The sequence below is a fragment of the Coturnix japonica genome, chromosome 1 (assembly GCF_001577835.2).
Source record: "Coturnix japonica isolate 7356 chromosome 1, Coturnix japonica 2.1, whole genome shotgun sequence".
Classification (NCBI taxonomy): Eukaryota; Metazoa; Chordata; class Aves; order Galliformes; family Phasianidae; genus Coturnix; species Coturnix japonica.
The window spans coordinates 61,056,595-61,076,872 of record NC_029516.1 but is presented as its reverse complement, the minus strand read 5'-3'; the positions used below and the strand labels follow the sequence as shown (position 1 = coordinate 61,076,872).

The following is a 20,278-nucleotide window of genomic DNA, read 5'->3' as shown; positions in this document are numbered from 1 at the left end:
TTATTATGAGCCTGTTTGAAACTGACTTTCAAACTTGTGGTGGGTCATTGTTTTTACATAGTTAATCATGATATTTCAGTTGTGGAAAAAATCCTTGCTGCTCTCACTTCATATACATTTAAGTTCTACTAGTGAGCGTTCAATTCTTGAACATTGCTGTTTGGGAAATAATTTAATGTGGTGCATTTAGAGGGGCTGGGTTTCATTAAAGTGAATCCTAACTCTTATATTTCATTTTTGAATAGGTTCAAAATATTTCACTGAGACTTTTTAACATTAGTAGCAAGTAGAAAATGCTGATGTTTTAAAGGTTTTCTTAGCTTTTCATGTGTGAGCTGAAATTTGATACCTAAAAACTGCACCTAATTTAAGTAAAGTCTTCTGAGATGTGCATGCCAAAGAATAGATATCAAATATACATGGTGTAGTTGAAATCCAGTTTATCTCCCGCCAGTGCTTCACACATTGTACTGCTTAAAGACATTATGAGTCTTAAAATATGCTACCTTGTGGGCTGTGCTGCTTTTATTTATACACTTGCTGATTTCTTTATTGGATCTCATCATATTTCTATTAAATGTTTTTGTTGTCCTCTCTTCTTGCTAGAAAAGATAGGATATGGACTGTCTAATCTATTGCAAATGCAATGTTAATTTTAACTTTTTGTTTTTCTTTGAAGACTCATTGCCAGACAGCTTGCTAAAATCCATACTATCCATGCACACAATGGATGGATCCCTAAATCTAACCTGTGGTTGAAGATGGGGAAGTATTTCTCTCTTATACCCACAGAGTTTGCAGATGAGGAACTGAATAAAAGGTAGGTATTTGATCATCATGTGCTTTCCCAACATCTCTTTTTAAATAAATGTTCTTTATAGAATTTCTTTGATATTGTTGATATGAAGTGCTTTTCTGTCTGTATTGTAAATGCTCTAGCAGAGTTGTGGGTTTTGATAACAAAATTCTTTAGACAAGAGTAATTGAATAATTTTAAAGATGTCAACTTAATATATTTACTTTGATTAAAGGGGGAAAAAAAAGGAATCTTATTTAATCTTATTAGGTAAATATGGTACTTGCAGTTGTGTATGGTAATGTGTGCAGTGTGTGAATGAGACTCGTGCTGTAAACTTTTTATCTATGCTCCTTGAAAAATGTGCAGAATTGTGTTCAAATTTTATTCCTGAGTAGACTGCTGTCACATTTAAAATAGATAATCTGTAGAATTTCTTTGGAGAGGACAAAATAGAATATTGTCTTGATTTGTCTGCAGAGGTGCTAGGGGAAATAGTGCGCTAGTTTGAGAGAACGTCTGTTGAATTATTTGAAATAAGAGTGTAGAGGAAAATAATTAAGTTGTTTCATTACAGATGCTTGGTATGGAACACACTACTAAAAATTAACTCTCAAACTTCTTACACCTGAAAAGGTTTTTAAGTGAAATTCCAAGTCCTCAAGTTCTTCAGGAAGAGATGGCCTGGATGAAGGAAAGACTGTCAAATTTAGGATCACCAGTGGTACTCTGTCACAATGACCTGTTGTGTAAGAATATTATTTACAACAAGAAACGAGGTAGGTAGTGAGCTAAGCAGTAAGTAGAGGCTTAGTTTGTTTATTGTGTAGTTTAATTTGCTACATCAGTGGTGTCCCTTTAATGCTGTTAGTGTTTGTGAACTTGGTTTGAGCTTTTAAGACTGCATGTAATGGTAGTGATAATGGTGTAAATCTACTTTTGTTTCATTAGTTGATTCTCATCTATGTTATTGTGCAGAGAAAAATGTTGCTACTTGATTTTATTTAATTAATCAGTTTTTCTATAACCTGCCTGTATGACTAGGTTGCAAAGTATATCATTGTTTATGATAATTCTATTCCAGTGGTATGAAGGAAAAAAAATTATACAAGCGTAAAAAATAATCTGAAGACATCTCCTGTAATCTGTGTGGTGTTGTGGTTTATGATTGTGCTGCTGTGAAGAAAAGATTTTCATGACAAAGTATTTCAGTGGTACTTAGCACTGCGCTCAGTCATTCCATTTACATTCTGCATGAGGTACATAGGCATTTTAGATTGCTTTAAATACGTACTTCATTCAAACAGTTAAAGGCAGTACAGGTCTTGGTAAAGTTTAAATATTTTTATTTTTATTAAATTCAGAATAGTTTTATTAAGGAATGCCTCAAATAGAATCTGTAAAGCTTCTGTATAAACTCAGTTTATTTTATTGGTTTGAGGTTCAGTTACTAAATTAATCAATTAAATAGAATATTAAAATAAGCAGGGAAGGCAAACCTCAAGATGCTGAAATGATGTGGTGAAATTGGCTACGTTTGCACAGCTTTCCTTCTGTGTAATATAACTGAGATCAGATGAATGCAATAAAATCATCAGGTTAGATATTCAAGATCCTTTTGACATGAGGATGACTTGATCTTTTTAGTAACTTCATGTGTTTGCAACAGTTCAGTAACTGTTGGTATTTCAGTCAAAATTGTGTGAAGTGAGTGACCAGGAATCAAAAAATTAGCATGTGACCTTACGTTGGAGTTGTGATATAGCACCAAAAGCAATATTTTGTTCTTGTGTAGGTTTTTTCAGCGCTGAAACTACTTAGGGTTTTAACATTCCTCAATCACTCGTTGAGGTAAAATGTAGTTTCTAGTCATTTGCCATAGTAGAACAATGATTCAATGTGAAATAAATGAGGAATTCCTCTAAAAGGCTCGCTGTCATGGTCAATAGACTTAAAGTTTCTACTTTAAAACAACTGCTGTATGCTTTTCTTTTTGTAAACAGAATGGAGGAAAAAACAATGCCAGCAGTGCATCACTTATGAGCAAACCTACAATAACCAGTGTGTGAGTGTTTAGTGTTGGGGACAGGGTGGGGAGGAGTGGGAGGTGTACATGAAGCACTTAGGCTACAAGCTGGCTGGGGCAAAAATACTGGGAAATCTGAGATAGGTGGATTGTTACGCTTGTTTGAATGTTGTACATGTGTTGTAAGATTTCTGCAATCTAGGTATAGCAGGTACCTTTTTACAGTAACCAAACCTCAGTGCCAGCTGTAGCATGTTTTATATCTGTCCTTTGAATGCTCTTTCTTATAGTGCTCATATTGCAGAGCAAAAACTAAGCTATTTGCTCATTAGTAGAATTTTATGGAATTTTATTTTTATAGTTGAGCCTCCCTCCACTTCGAAAGACTACATATGTTTTGCTGGAGTTCTGTTAAGCACTGCAGAACTTTATGTTGGTATATAGAGAACTTCATAAGCACAAGATAGAATCTTTAAAGATGCACTTCATTAGAAATGGCATCTGGCTGCATGAAGGTAGCTAACAGCTTTGATGATACTGAGACTTTACCAGATTTACTTAATCATCTAGAGAGACTTGTGTGTCAAAAACATCCTGGCTTACACTAAGCTGGAACTGAGGAGAGACAATCAGTCTTGTAGGTTAATTGCTTAGCATTCTCCCCCCCCCGCCCATCCCCTCCATTACAGATTGATCAGTGCTGGCAATGTTTGGCTTTTCAGAAGCTGGCACAAAATAACTCACTGGTTTTAACAACACTGTATTTGTTTTGTTGAGTAGATGTCCTAAGCATTTACAACCATGTTTTTGTTTTTAAACTACAGGCTGACAACAGATGTTAGGCTCTTGTCCAGTGCAGTTAGAATGATAGTAACTTATCCTAGTGCCTTCTTTTAGACATGGACTCTGGATTAAATTAATGTTAAATTTTCAGACTTGGAAGAAAAATTTTAATTTTTCTGCTGTTTCTGAGAAGAATCAATCTTATGTCCCTACATTATTTATGAGACCGGAATAGCATGTTGAATGCTATCTTCATTTGCTGGATTTTAAGTTATCTGATTTGAATTTGTTCATGCTGTGACTGAGGGAACTTGGCCTCTTCTTGCTGCTTTGTTAATGGCCGTTCTCAGTTGCTCAGGATATGAAATTAGCAAGTGTTATTTTACATAACTCATAATAATTATCAGTGTGAATTACTCTTTGAAGGATGCAACTCAGAACTTCTTGTTGCTCTTAATTGCAATTTGGACATCAAGGTAATTAAAATGTGTTTAGTAACATGTTTAAAAAGCTCTTGTTCCAATGGTGTTCAATTTTTTTATTAACATAAGCTGGAAATATCCGAAACGTATGTTCTGAAAGTATTCAAATCTTGCTGTTCAAGAAGACCAAATACCAATATTCTTTTGTCTATATCTGTGTTCTTTTTGAATGTTTTAAATTCTTCTGCCAGGAAGTTAAGTGTGTAGGTAGATGGCTAGTTTTGTTCTGTTTATTCCCTCTGCCTACCCAATGTTTTCTATGATCTTTGGTAGGAGTCTGTGGGTGCTCAGTGCTTCTGAAGACTGAGGTATGTTTAAGGCTTCTAGTTTTGATCTAAAAACCGATTTTAATTTTGCAAAGATATATTGGGTTTTTATAACTAAAATTATTCTGTGGGTGTATGACCCTATTTTGTATTTTCAGGTGTGGTAGTAGTAGTCTAGATCACTGTCTTCTCTGAAGCTGTCTTGTAGGACATCAGTGGCTCACCTGATGAGCCAGATAGGAGAGAACTTTCAATATGTCATCCTGCTGTAGTAACTACAGCTAGGACTTACTTGTTAAAAGCGTTTACCTCATTAAGGCAGTGAGAATGAAGGGAGCTGTAGAGAGGTGTCATCACTCTCCTGCCTTTCAGTTTCCTGAGGAGATGGAACAAATGTCCTCTTGATTAGTTTTTCTTCTATTTGAAAACTGAATTTCAGGTGTATAAAACACAACATGTATTCCATTTTGTATCTTTATATAATGTTTCTGGATGAGATTGTGTTGCCTACTGTAGAAGGCAACCTTTGAAAACAATATATTGTGCTTGAAAAGCAAATATTCTTTAACACCCTTATTTCTGTCATCATCAGAGAGATGACAGAGCTTAGTTTTAAGCAACTTCTCTTTCAGTAAAACACAGATCTGTTCAGACTACTCTATTATTGGTCTCCCTACTCACACTGATAATGGTGGGATATATGAATTCACTATGTTTCTTTCAAACCTCAAAGCAAACTGACGAACCTGTAGTGTAACCATACCTTTAGAAGTGGCTTTGCAGTATTAACTGCAGTAAATCTTTAAAGGAAATTCTAATACTGTGGATATTTAAACAATGAGAATGATGCTTCTTCTAAAGGAAGGCGGTTGAAACTCCACGCTAGCACAAGTCTGAAAGAGATTAATGAGAATGCAGGATCTTTTTACTTTGAAGTTTTGTCTTATCACGTATGAGTTGCCAAACTTTCTTCATCTGCTGCAGATCACTTGTGCCATTGTTGCTGTCTTGTGATACGCATAGTGCTACGTAAGTGCACTAAGCAAATGTTTTATCGCATCACTTGTTTTTGTGTGCCTCCCCATTGGAGAGTGCCTGGTAATAGCATCATCTGTAGTTTGTGAGATTCAATTTCTTATTCCATAAGAGTATTATCTGTAGCAAGGATTAAGTTTTGGCTATAATCAAAAACATAATGGCACATACAGGTATGTTCGAGATGAAACTTAGACATTGAAAAAAAAATTTTTTTAAGGTATATCTTATGCTGGTACTTTACAAGCAGACTTTAACCTGTGTTTTTAACTAATGTGGGGAAAAGCTGAATACAGCCAGTTTCTAATGGTGTTAGGGTGGGGGGCATCAGAGGTTAGTTTTGTTGCAGGGCATTAACAAGGGTTGGACAGTACATTTTGACTGACTTGTAACTTACAGGTGTTTTTTAAAACAAGTACTAAAGAACCAATGAGAAGCACAAGCACATGCAAGTGTATGAATCTGCCAGTCAAGTGGCAGCAGAAATTGGTCTGTGACAGTATCATAAGATTTTGGTTGCATCTGCTGTAAAACTTCTTGTCCCTTCAGACCCTTCAATTTTCCATTGCCAGCAAGATTTTCCTGGGAGGAGCTTGCCACTTTGCATTCTCATGTTGGTTTGTCAGAGCCTAAAAGGTTTAACCTCATAACCTTGGTAAGCAATCCTCTTTTTCTGTGGAAGCAAGGGTAAATCTGACTTCGAGGATTGTGACTAAATGATTTTGTTAGTGTTTTGGGGTTTAACTTCGATTGTAAGTGCTTAGACAAGAAGATGGATGCATCTGGAAAAGATAGATTTGTTATTGTTTCAAATATGGTAATGATGAACTGTGTAGACAGAAGGAACACTTCTAACAAAGTTGTTCTGTATTAACTTGCTTGAGACATATGCTTGATATACCTATTGTATTTGATATGTGCAATATTCATAAATTCTTAGGAGACATAGTATTAGATTCTTAATCCTCAGCCTAGAAAATATCTAGTAGTTTTAATGTTATTCTTAATTTGCTTTTTTGATACATATAATAGCGTTAGTATCTGTATGTTTTTTTAAGTGATGCTAGCAAGATTGTTCATTGTAATAAGAATATGTTTTTATAAACTAAATCTACAACTAGTCATTGAAAGGATGAGTGCAGAGAGGCAAAAAGATACAACTGTGAATGTTTGTCATTTCAGCATAGTGTGGAAAATGTAAGCTTTTACATTTTAAGGTTCCACTGTGAATAGCACACTACTTCTCTTTCTGTTGCTCCCTTTAAATAGAAGAGCTCTAATTTTATCTAGTTATTCAAACTTGTTGATGTCTTTAAAGCTTGCTGTGATGTAGACATGCTTGAGCAGGTTCAGTGCTATATTACATCTTTGAGTGAAGCACTTTTCCTAGCTTCCCCAAAGACAACTGCTGACTAGTAAAAAAAATAAAATTAAAAAAATAAAAAAAATTAAGTAATTTGGAAATATTTGGGGCTGATGACTGTTAGCAGTCCTTATTTATGTAATACTAGGTAGCTTCATTGTTTTGAGCATTGTCTTATCAGACTAGTTTAAGCCAACTTAAAACAAAAAAGGGGCAACTATTAGGAAAGTCTTGCTTTAAGTGTGCTTGAAGAAAGCAGGGAATATCACCATACTAAAAGGAAATAGCAACATGTTAGTCTGCCACGGTTGCACGTTTGTCTTAGAATATACAGGACTGGAATTTTTTAAGTCAGGGAAAGAGTGATCTGTGATTTCTACATGAAGCTTAAATTAAGGCTTCTCTACCGTTTTTCTCATTTTGAAGATAATTGATGCCCTCGTGTGGTGGAAGTTAAAATTCTGCTAATCAGAGTTTAAAAAGAAAAGGCATTTTAAACTCTGATTATTGAAAGAGATCTCTTAAATGAATGTTCATAGAAGTCTCATACCATAAAGGCAGTCTTGCCTTGTAAAATCTGCGTGCACGCAACTGGGTACAAATAAGATAGATATGTACTTTGTTTGTTTGTTTCCCTAAAACTTCAAAGGACACCAAAGGATTAGGGCCGTGATTTCATTTGATGTGGACTCTGATGTTGCTGCTCTTGTCTCACGTAGGTGATGTGCAGTTCATAGACTATGAGTACTCTGGATACAACTACCTGGCTTATGACATTGGCAATCACTTCAATGAATTTGCAGGTAAAAATTGGGTTTATGAGGTAAAGGTAAAATGGACATAAAAAAAACTTTGAGTTCTGATTCTTGTACCATGTTATGTTTTTTTGTATACCTAGAAACATGCATGTAGCTGTTAATCTAATGGTATCAAAATGTGTTAATGTCTCTACTCGCAGGCCAATTACATTCCTCCTTTACAGCTCTCAGGTTTTGCGGTTGTTGGGTGAAATGATGCAGCACAGACTCAACGCGCTATAATGAAATACCATGAATGTATCTGCAACAGCATAAGCAGTTATTTAATACGTAGAATATGCTGTGTGATTACAAAGTTACAACTGGCGGACTTTACATTTTTTTAGTGGTTTTGCATGTCTTTGCTAAGTACTTGCTCTTGAGTTATGTACTTAAAATGAGAGGTAGAGGCTAAGAATGCGTGGTTGAAAAAAGCATCAGATTTTGGCATTAAGTTGCAGATAGCTTCATTTGTTAGCTACTTGAGTTTCTTCTGATAAATGCCCCTTCCCTTTACTCCATAAGAGTGCAATAACCTTGCTTATGCAGTGCTATTTTAGAAGATGGAGTAATAGGGAAAACATACACAGACACGCAGGTGGAAAGTACAGTGTGGTGAATTAAATGAAAGCCTTTGTTTGTGTACCTGTCATTGCTTTTCAAATCTCAAGTTCAGATAACTTAACCAAGTATACTGTGACTTTTAAAAAATTTAAGTATTTAGGAAACAAGTTAAAATCTCCCACAAAATACTTTTGAAAGGTTTTGCTAAATTTCATCTGGAACTTCTAAGAGTCCAAGTACATCTTCAAGGAGCTAGGTGCACTAAGAGTACTACACACAAGGAACATTCTTTAGCCACTGAAGAGCAGCTGTGTGTCACCTTTGCTGCTTTTGAGGATTAGACATGGGGAAAAAAATTCAAGTGCCAGGAGATTGCAGTGTTCATAAAATAGAGCTGAAGGAGAACTGGGTATGAAAATGTCATTGTCATGGACATAAACGTTAGTAGCATGTATGCCCACAACCACTTGGCCATGTAAATTAGTGTAGATTTGTGACATGTAATCTACTGAGGTGAAACTGCTTGCCCTGTGCAAGAGAGCAGTGTACTGTAACCTCTTTCCTGATGCACTTGTGCAGTAGGCCTGGCATTTCCTTAGTACTTTTCAGTGTGATGTATCTCAAATCTAGTGCTTCCAGAGTGGAGTGGTTCTATTGCATATGCCTTGGTACTACTGATTGCAAATGTGCTTTCTCAGGAATAGCGTGTTTAGTATTTAGTTTACTGAACATTCATACTGCTTTAGTCTTCTAGAAGGTGAAACGCAGGAAAGGAGGCCAAGGGTGTGTTTCAGAGGAAGGGGTGGTGTGGCTAAGAATCTCTTTCTAAACATAGAGCAGTCTTTGTCCAGTGAAGCAAGATAAATATTGTTCTGTATCTACTGGGTGGTGATTGGCTGTGATCCAAGTCTTGGGACTCCTGGTAGATTGTGTGGCCAGCTGTTTAGTGTGTCTAGTATAGACAATTTTGGAGCTGTGTGCTGAGAAGAGCAATGTGGCAGGAGAGAACAGTTACAGAGATGAGGCTTCTAGTTCTACATATGGAGGGGCAGAGTAGACTACACTAAAGGTTTAGTCTTAGAAATACGAGCTGACATTGAGTACACATCTGGATTCAGCTTTGGGTAATGTTACGTATGAGCTCCTATTTGTTATGCAGGAAGGGTTCTGCTTTGCAGTGCAAATTTTTTTATTTTAGATTTGTTAAAGCTAAATTTGTTGCATTTTGAAACAGTGTTGTGTGTATGTGGATGACAACACCAGAAATCTTTCTGTGTTGAATGCTGCGTGATTCTTGTATGAGAAATACTTGCCAGCAAGTAACCGATCAGATAAAATCATATCAAAGTAAAAGTAATTATGTCTTTCCACATCAATCTATGTGTTTGTGTTGGGGGTGGGGGGAGGAAAGGGGGAAGAGACAGAGGAGCAGTTCAGTACTGTGATTCTGATGTTCTTTTTAGATACCCTAAGATGCAGATTATTATTTTTTTATTATTTTTTTTTCCCTCCATAGGAGTAAATGAAGTAGACTACAGCCTTTATCCCAACAGAAAGTTACAGGAACAGTGGCTGAGATCTTACCTTGAGGCCTACAAAGAATATAAAGGATTTGGCACAGAAGTCAGTGAAAAAGAAGTTGAAGTTTTATACGTTCAAGTCAATCAGTTTGCACTGGTAAGTAAAATCTCTGGATGTGAATGTTAAATGGTGTATTTTTTTTCTCTGTTGGTAAATGTAACTGTCAATTTCTTAACCTGAGTGCTGTGTTATGTAAAGAAAAACTTAGCTTGTTCTGTGAAAGTTCATGATTTTGTGTGTTGGCTCCAAGTAAAAGGGGCAGTGAGTATTCAGAGATGATGAGGTTTTAGCAAGTGTAGCTACTGACTGGCAAGTTTCTGTCTTGGCAAAACTTTATAATGGGTCTATGCTGAACTCCTTGTAACACAATAGAAAAACAAGATGGAACTTTAAAAAGGGGTTAGAGCTCTTTTTAGAATCTTTCAATGCTACCATAATTCTTCCCTTGCTGTCAGTGTTCTAGAAAGCTGTGTGATTTAAACTGTAGCAAAATGCACATGTAGTCTTAAGTATCCCAGGAGGTTTTCTGGGGGATGACTGTATGAGTCTTTTCCCCTGTTCCTCTTCTATATCATGTGCCAAACTATCTCCTGCTGTCAGTCTGCCTTCTCAGACTTCAGATGTAAAAGCTTCACTTCGTTTTGCTTTCTTCTAAAAGTAAAATGTGCTAAACTATTCTTAGGCTCACTAGGGCTAAAATGTGCATTTGATCTTATTTCTCTGTCTGACTAATCAGTGTACACCTTCATTCTGTAATACCTTCAGTTTTCTACGAAGAAACTAATGGTAATAGTGAAGAAATACAGGTCCTACTCTAAAAAATGGTATTTTCTAAGGGCTGACTTAATACCAATTTGTTTGTTGTTCTTTTGTTAAGATTTGCATAATCTACTGAATTTGGTTGTCTCTTTCATTTAGGCAAGTTAGATTTGCAGTTATGTTGGCTGGTGGTCTGATGTCAAATATACATAGCTTTATTTTTGTCAATTCTAAACTATGGTCATTTAAGAGAGGATAGCATTCTGTTCAGAGAACAGCTTAAGATCTGCCTTCAGACCATACACAAGGTACAAATAGTGCCGAATACAAGTAGGTGTCAGTTAATGTAGGAAGCTTTGCTAAGAGAAAAATGAATGCTTTCTGATGTGAAGCTCCAAACTGCTCACTGTCAGGTAAAGTTATCAAAACTTAAGAGGTGCTGGTGGTTAATGGTTGTTGTTTTAAGGTGTTTTCAGGCATACGTGCCTGAAAGTGTCTTCTGTGCTTTTGGTAAATTGTTAGGTGTAAGCTCCAGGAAGCATTTTACTATATTCAGTTACTAACTGAATAGAAGTCAGAAATGTCATGTATGTAATCTGAGTGGTCCAAAAATGTCTTCATTAATGAGATGATCAAACTCATGTCTGTTGTGTATATTTGAAAGTTCATTAGCAATCTCATAATTCATTATAGTTTCAATCAGAAATTGAACATAGACCTTCAAGCTGTTTATCTGGACTAATAAAACAGTCATGGTTGAAACAGATTACAGATGTGTAAATGGTGAGGAACTTCTTTTCTGTAGCTACAGGTCATGCTTTTGTCCAAGTCAGTAGTGAAAGTGAGTTGTGGTTATAATATCCTAAGGGTGTAATCAAAGGTTCAAATGGAATTCTCTGTATACATAAGAGTTGAATGTATGTAGGATATTAACAGTAAGTTGTTTAATAAGTAGCAGTAGTAGCAGTTCTATTTCTGTTCACTTAAGGTGATGTATATAATTACACAACAATTTACTTAATAGATGAACTCTTTCACAAGTGTGACATCGTTTTTCTTGGGGGAAAAAAACCAACAAATGTCGTGTCTGGAGGCCAATAAATTTACTCTGCCAATAGTTTTGTAATACTTGTTTACTAATCTCTTTGAAGAGATACTAAGCAAGCTTACAAAGATGGATTTGGGGGAGATTGCATGTAGATGAATTTTTTTATTTCAATGTAAAAATGCATTTGTATATGCTTTTATGCAATCCTAATCTTAACTAATTTTTCTTTTTTTTTTTTTCACTAGGCTTCTCACTTCTTTTGGGGATTGTGGGCTCTAATTCAAGCCAAATATTCCACCATTGACTTTGATTTTCTAGGGTAAGCACGCTCATTCCATATAATAATATGATAATTGAGGTTTGAAGGGAATTTTGGGACCATCTGGTTAAGTATCCCAGCTATCATAAGCTATGAGGTTTGAGGTGTCTGATCTGTGTGATTGTACTGTAACTTCTGAACTGAAAATACGCGTAGACAGCTTTTACAATCTTTTTTTCATTTCACCTGAAAACTTTCTAAATTAACGTATGCCTTTGGGCTAACATAGCTAGTATAACAAGGCAAGGCACTTCACTAGAGGAGGAAATGCTTTTAAAGATAAAAGGCTTTTCTTGAAGAGACAAAGGCACAGAAGCAGACTAGTCACTGTGCTGTGCTAGTTGTCAGAAGAGGTATGACCCCAGCGGCAAGAGTTAGGAAATGGGCCTCTTGTATAAAAAGGTTAGCTTACGTCTTATTGTGCAGACTATTGATCTTAGAAATTCCTAACTTTTTAATAGGAACCTCTGTAATGCCAATGAACGTTAAGTTCTGTCTACTGAAACACCAGCTGGTGGTTCTGTTTCAGGTGGATGTCCTTGGCATTTTAATTTTTTTAATAGTCTTTCATCACAGTAAGCAGTAGAATATATCTGTCTTTTGTTGGAAACTGATAGAAGTGATAAAATCCATCATTTTACTTAGCATGAGTTTCTGCTTCAGTTTAGAATATTTTTTCATTGATCACTGAGTCAGTTTACTAGGCTTAGTTGTGCTGTTTTTTAAGTAGTACCACTGTGAGTTTCTTCTGTGGCCTTGTGCTTAGTTTTTCCCAAGAAGTGCTTGTAAGTAACCTCTAGATGGCGCAAAAAGCCAAGTGAAAGCACAAGTGAGAAACTGTGTTGTGGTTTAGAAAAATAGCAATCTTCCAATGAACAAAGTATACATATATTTTTCCTTTTTTACTTTGGGGGAGAGGAGGGGAACTGTAGCTGTCAATTGTAGGACACTTTATTAAGAACTTTAAGCTTGAAAGTGACACCTCTGATTGACTCAAAATAGCATTTGTTTTGCAAACTGTAGCAAGCCGGGAGAAGTGGTGGAGTGGTGTTGTTGAGGAAGTACCGTAATATGGTTGTTCTGTTCTTCCTCCTTTGGTAGCTCCTATGGGTTAGTATTTGAAACAGGGCTCTGAGATAGGTGGACTTCTGGGTAGACCTAACCTGTCTGTTTCCATGTAGGAAATTGCCTGCTCTTAACGTCAGATCTTTTCTCTTTTAAATAGGTATGCAGTTGTTCGTTTTAACCAGTATTTCAAAATGAAGCTGGAGGTCATGATGTTAACTCTTCCAGAGTAAAGAAGAGAAGTAAACTTACCAAGTGGATAGACAAACCCTGAATCTTTTCTGAATGGATACTGGAAAAAAGCTAAACATTTGTTGAAGTTCTGTAATGCTCACTTGGTGGTTCTTGCTTTATAAATAACGCCTCTAAACAGTCCTTCAATGTTAAATTTAATATGAAGAACATACATACTGCTGTTGATATAAAATGGATTAGAAACTTGCTAAATCTAAAAAAAGTTGTAGAAATGGCAATTTAATCCTTTTTTGTAATTTTAACATGTTGTATGTGAATTATTTATTTTAAGTTTAACACGATTCCATTGCTGCTTTCATCAGTTTTTGTTAGTTGGGTGCAGACAGTGAAGTTTTTCCAAAGGATTTGTTTAACAACTTGTTTTATTGAGCTGCATTAACTTATATTACGGATCTACACAGTCAGAGGATATCAACCTTTTAGATCTGTACAGGCAAAAAGTGAGATACTGGTCACAGGTATGTAGTAACTAGAGGAAAAGGTTAGGGTGATTTTTTTTTTTTTTTAAATTTTATAAAGGAAAAGGTAGCTCTCCTTACTATGGTACTTATCTTTTGTATAAGGATCAGCCTTCTTGCTAAAATGATAAGTAACATTTTGACTTTCCTTTCTGTGTGTTAAGCTTTAGAAATGTGAATGTTCTGTGGCCATCAAATTCTTTTAGACTCCATACCATCACAGTGTTAGATGGAAGTATACCATCTCTAACTTCTGTGGGAAAGCTGCTTGTTTTTTAAGCGTACTTCTTAAACAAAAGACCACTGTTCCAAAATTTGTATTACTTTTTGAAACTTGATTCAAAATTTGAACACTATTCCAGTCTCTGATGTGCTTCAGCAGTATCTGATGGAATGGACTATTGAACTGCAAATTAGTGAGCAGAGATCCTGTTGCACTGGGGAGCAAGACACTTAGGTTTACAGTTTATGTTGTATATTGTCTTCTGCTTTGTCATCATTTAACCTTGGATTCTAGTCTTAAATGCTTGGTCCTGTAGTTGCAGATTCTGTAAGTCTGTTTTCTTTATGTGGCAGCAAATTACTTTTCAAAGTCTCCAGTTTGAAGGATAACGTGAAAAGGTATGACTTGAACAATGGGACTTTGATTGTCACACACAGCTTTTTAAAGCTATTATACCAAGAATGGTCTGGATTACAAAATGTGAATTGAAAATGTTTACTTAAGAAAACCATATGTAAGCGTAAGTGGAAAAGAGGCTTTAAAACTCTTTTAGAAGAGGTAGGGAGAAACAACAAAAAATAAAAACAACAAGGCAATTTGGAGTTGGGCAGGCATGTACTCAGCTCTTGGGTATACTCTGAAAAACTTTGCACTTTGGTCACTTAAGTGCCCACATGTACAAAGTCTGTGTGTGCATATACACATGCAGTCACAAACTTAACTGAAGAGTAAATATTATGGGGAGCTTTTTGTAGAGACTCCAGCAAAGATGTTTATTCTAAATTGCTTTGTGACATACTGTTGTGTGTGTGTGTATATACATATAAATAACATATACATACATGTGTGCTTTAAAGCTGTTTTGATTCTTTCAAGACAAAGAAGGTTTCATAGTTTCATAGTTTTGTGCGGGTTGGAAGGGACCTTAGAGATCATCGAGTCCAGCCCCTGGGATTCGAGCCTCTGTGTAGCAGAGCGGCACTTCTACCACTTGCGCCACAGGGGGGATTCGAACTCCGGGCCCCAGTGTTGCAAGGCGGCGTCTTTAACCACTGCGCCACAGAATGAAGAATTTTCACCTTGAACAACCGTTTAGAATGGCATTCTATTTTTTTTTTTTTTAGGTTTTTTTTTGTTTTGTTTTTTACAAAAGCAAGGGTTGGGTTTTTCCCTCTTGTTTATATTCATCTCTGAAAGTTTTCTGTTTTTTGTTTTGTTTTTTAAATTATTTAGTCAAAACCTGAACTGTAATGCAATGGGAAAACTGGGCTTTTTTTTTTTAATTTCTTTTTTTTTTCTTTTTTCCTGTAACTTGAACTTGGATAACCCTTTTTGTTACCATTTGCTAGCTGGAGGCTGATATACTGGACAAACTATCTTGGTAGTTAAATAGAAATAAATAGCTGAAATTGACATTTATATTTTCTTTTGTAGCAGATATAGAGGATGTTGCTAGAGCTCATGAAAGCACTGAAGACTCTCGTTTTCTCTACTTTCCCCCTGTAGGCATGATTGACATATATTGAGTAATAGCCTGCTGTCTTTGTAGTCCCTTCAAGTATGGCATGATCTCTTTGCAAGTAAGGTTGATAAAGATTTTAGAACTTGTTTTTTTTTTATTATTTTTTTAAATTTTCTTAAAATGGTGTCTTTATTTCTGGCAGTGTTGCTTTGTTTTTAACATGTGTAAGAGTCTGTGAAATTCAGTTGGTCTTGGGAAATCCAGCACTTGATAGATCCTATCTAGCGTTCCCAACAGCTTGCAACCCACATTCCCTTTTCAAGTACCAGTTCTATTTAAGTTTGGAGTTAGTGTAACTTTTTTTTCAGTAGTATTTTGTTTATATAGTTCAAGTAGCAATAACTGTAGGAGGGGAAACTTGGAAACTCACTTCTGCAGAACCAAAGCTCTTTGTGAATGCAGCTCAATCTCATTCTTATGGAGTTAATTTCCACTGAATCTCCCATAAAAGCACTTTCAAGCAGATAGTAAATACTGCAAGCTTTTTCTGAGCCACTTTGAAGAAGCACAAAGATTATCACAGGTTATAGTGGTCAACTTTGCAGTACTGATAGAGGCTTTTATTTTGTATGTTGAAGTTCATTTTACACACTTTAATACTGCTTTGCATCAGCTTTCTTTCAAGACAAGTACAGAATAAAACAATTCCTGATCAAAAGGTTTGGAGAAAATACTGTAAACTTTTCCCAAATGAAATGCCAGTTACCTTGATTCTTGTACCACATCACATATAGCCAGTAGCACTCAGATATTCTCATTTGCAACAGAATATCTACAGATGTATTAAGTTTGAAGCAGTAGTTTTTTCAATAGCATTGCAAATTTTAAGGTAGCTTGAAACTGTGAATACAGGACATTCTGAATGTAAGTTAGGTACTAAAGCACCAAACTAGAGAATGTGTACTTGTTCTGATAAGTTTCTCTCAGTCTCTTAATAGCAACTTTGAAGGTATTTGAAGGAGGGCAAAAAAGACTGAGCTCTAGAAACATCCTGTAGTAGTTTTGACTGTGACTTGCCAAGGAGATACTCTGTTGCCTTTATGTTAAGCTAAGGGCATAAATGCCAAAATTAATAATTCTTACTGTAGTTAAACTTGTAAATATAAAGAGGATTATTAATAGTGGCATTCTTGCATAAATAGCATCAAGTCAATAGACCATAGTGGCCTGGTTGCTTTTGTAAAGCAGAATAGTGTGAATTTTTTTCTTCTCATTTCTGCAGTCAGATCTGGCTAATCAGTGCTTAATTTTTTCAAGTCGTTTAAGCATTACAGATTTCTGAGCAACTGATCTGTTCTTACATAATTTTAAATTCATTTGTCTTGATTTGCATTTTAAAAGTAATTACCAAATTTGTATTAACCAGATCTGACTGTATATGTATATAAAACAGTGTAAATAACCATTTGTAAATTAGTGTGAATTGTATTGTACCTTGCTTTTATCGACTTGTGTATTGCATTGTATCCTCTCCTATTTTGTAGAAATTTTGATGTAAAGAAGAAATCTAACTCTGTGTGCTGACTTCTTTTGTTAAATTTACTGGTAACAAAGCATAGTAGTTACGTTCAGGTATCCATTGATAGCCTTGGACACCCTGTGTCTTTTTTCCCTGCTACCATTTTTAAACATCTTGCTCTTAGGAATGATTCTGGGGAAATAAAAAAAAAATAAGAAATTCATACAATGCTAAGGTGACGAGAAAGTCTATTCTGATAGGGCAAATGATACCTGTAAGTACCTGTGGTATAGGGAAGGCTGTTTAAATTAAAAAACAAACAAAACAAAACTCCTATACATTCTTGAATGCTGGTGACTTCTAAACCATAAGCATGTTGAACTGAAGTACTCTTTAAGTGTGCGCTCCCGTGGTGACAGCAATTGAGTTAGTTGTGGTAGAAGTCTCCGAATTTAAATGTTTTTGGTGGATATAGACTTAAAATAGGATTAGTTGCTAACTTGTAAATGCTTATAATAACCCCCTCACCCTCAGATCACTCAGATAGTTCTGCCAGTCATTTTCGACCACACTAGAGTTATGGGTAGTTTCTTTAGAGTATCTGAGGCTTATTGTGAGGAGGTATTTTTCCTGTGTGCATTGCTCTCCCTCCGCAACCCCCATACCCTAGTTCATTAGGGGAAATGTGGTTATAAAAGCTTCCTTTCCATGCTTTTTTATTTTTTTTTGACTGAAATTTTCTGATTTATTAGTATATGACTCCTCATCAGAATTATTTTGTATAAAGTCCCTTTCTGAAGAGGCCTTTGACCTTGGAAGTGAAGCATAGACGGTTGTTGTCCCCCAAATGGCCAACTGTATTTCATTACTGTTGCCTTTCAATACCAGTTTTGAATTGCATTATGTCCTTCAAACTGTTGGTATATTCTTGTCTCTGCTATGTTTCTGCTGGAAAACGCTGGTGTGTGAATCTCGTTGTCCATCAGACAAATTGATCTAGATACAGTTGTCACATGCTGTCAACTCTACCTGCCCTGAATGAAAGGTACACATGCTTAACAGTGTTGACACTTTAGTTACTGAGAGTCCTGGGAAGCAAGCTGGTCATAGAAGTGTTCTTCAAGAGGTGGGTTGGGCTCAATAAGTAAAGGTCAAAGGAAATCCAAATGGAAATGAGAACTTCTAACTTTCAACATAGCAAGTTATTGAATATGCCTATCACACAGTTTAAGGACAAGAGCAAATGGTTAAAGTTTATTTCAAGGTTAAGTTCAAATTTATTTTAAAACATTTGCTAGCTGGAAAAGGCTTACACAATTATTTTTAACTCCTGCCAAAAGGAATTGTAAGGTAACTGCTTTTCTAATTGTAACTTCTCTGTAGCCCACAGTAATATAATTTCTTGCTCAGGGTAATTCTCCCTGTAGCTAATAGAAGAGGTTGACCTCATCCTATCTGTTTTGCTTTGAGTTAGCTATTTGTTCTTTATAGATATTAATGTTTAGGGTTTTTTTAAGTTTGTTTTTTTTTTTTTTTTCCTATTTTGCATTATCAAACATGTATTCACAGATGCATGTGAACATGTAGGCTACATGCTGAATATTTTCATTAGATTTAAGAGAGATGAAAAGCTGTAACCTTTGGTCTTGCGCAATATAGGTCTTCTGTTAGCCAACCACATAACTTAAAGGAATTCATGGCAGTGAGAAGCCACACTAATGTAGGTGGGATATTTCAGAAGAACTTTTGTGGCCTTTAGACCTCCAGACTGGAAAGGAAAATATGCAGATTGTTTGCATGTGCCAGCTGTATGGAGGTGCTTTAAGTGATGTGGTGAGATGCTGGCTGATTTTTCTTTTGAAGTGACTTTTCCATGTGATCTACCTATGCAGTTTAAATTTTAATTAACAGCCCTCCCCCCACCCAAAAAAAGGAAACATGATGCTCAAGGACCTTGGGGAAACGTGGTGCTGGTTAAGTCATGTCAGCATTTAGAAAGTGCATTACTTGAAAACCTTATCGACATTTAAAAATAAGTGATGAAATAACTTCAGGTACTGCACCTGCCTTATGTTCTGTGATATTGCAACTGTGTTGTTGGTTTTTTTTTTCCACGATGTAGTATCTTTTTTTTTCTCCACATAGTAGAGATTCATGCAAAATACAAGGTGAAGGAGACCCACAGTAGAGAGAAGCATTAAGAACTGTTGCATACAATCCCATAAAATGCAGAGTAGGTTGGGGAAAAAAGTTTCCTGGCTTTTGGTGGTAGTAACTGTCAACTGTTATCAAAAAATAAAGAGTAGGCGTCGAGTCTTAAGTGTGTGACAGACCTTTTATTTCTTTTTCTTTAATAGGTAGAAATGTTCTTAACATTTTGTATCTCAAGTACAATCTGTGGTAGTCAGTAACGCTGCTTTGTACACAAGTGCTTTGAATAGTCTCAGCACCAAGAATGTATCCAATCTTTAATATAACTTAGTTAGATTCTTTAGTTCTGTCTCAAGCATCTTAATCCAGCTGTCTAAAACCCTTTAATTACTTGCAGAAACAGGGCCATAGCATAAGTAGGGGTATGTTCCTCTTTGTGTCTTTTCTTTTTTAACTGAATATTTGCCAGTGTTCTTTTTAACATGAGTCCATTTATGTGCTGTGAATAAGTTAAATTTAAGAAGCGACCTTTATCTTCTGGCATTGTCATCCCTCCCCCAAAAGTCCCCATTACCCTTTTTGTATGTTGTGGAGTTTAGGTGCATCATTTATCCATTGGAGTGAACTGTATTTCTTTTGAACTAAATGTTATTGAAGCTCTATTATAAGGCCTTCTACCACTGATTAAATGAAGTAATGTACCTTTGAAAGAGATTTATATTGTGTAAATAATTTCAAACTGCAACAATAAAGTTTGTTTCTAACTGCACTGTTGGCACATACTGTGGTGATTTTGCTTTCCCCGGATTTAAAAAACACTTACTGTGGAATACTTAAAGAGATGTTGTAGGTTTTTGACTCGTGTTAAAATGTGTACCTCTTTCTGGGATTAATGACCCATCTGAAAGTGAAATGTTATGAGCTAGTACTTAGCCTGCACAAAGTTGACTCTTAACATTTTTGCATATTAAATAGCCTTGGTCATTAGCTAAAATTTCACATCTGGGAGGCAGGACTTAAGTGAATCTGGCTGTCAATAGGGATCACTACTGAGAAACTGGGTTGGGAAGAAGTCCATCTTGCTATCAAGTTCTACTTGCGCACAGTAAGGGCTGTGCTAACTACTTGGGTTCTGTTTTACGGGCTCTACCTCCAGTGCTAGGGGCACTGTGTTAGACAGTTGCTTGGGGAATGTATAATTTATATTAGTAAAATTCTGCTGTCTTCATTTTGTGCTACTGTAAAGACAATGATTTCACCAAGGCAGATATTATTTGGGCTTGAGTAACCTGAAGCAATTGACCACTGTGAATTCATTGAGGAAAA

At 35.9% G+C, this 20,278-nt stretch overlaps 1 protein-coding gene across 2 annotated transcripts in view; it reads left to right on the top strand.

Annotated features, from left to right (window-relative positions):
- The window catches only part of ETNK1 (ethanolamine kinase 1), a 31,956-nt gene extending 12,235 nt beyond the window's left edge, over positions 1-19,721 (top strand). For both annotated transcript variants that reach the window (XM_015869631.2, XM_015869640.2), the window contains exons 3-8: positions 680-820; positions 1,433-1,575; positions 7,471-7,554; positions 9,629-9,789; positions 11,746-11,819; positions 13,045-19,721. In XM_015869631.2, coding sequence (XP_015725117.1) covers positions 680-820; positions 1,433-1,575; positions 7,471-7,554; positions 9,629-9,789; positions 11,746-11,819; positions 13,045-13,117 — 676 coding nt within the window. In that variant the 3' untranslated portion in view covers positions 13,118-19,721. The remainder of the gene's footprint in view (positions 1-679; positions 821-1,432; positions 1,576-7,470; positions 7,555-9,628; positions 9,790-11,745; positions 11,820-13,044) is intronic.
- Positions 19,722-20,278: the final 557 nt, after the last annotated feature.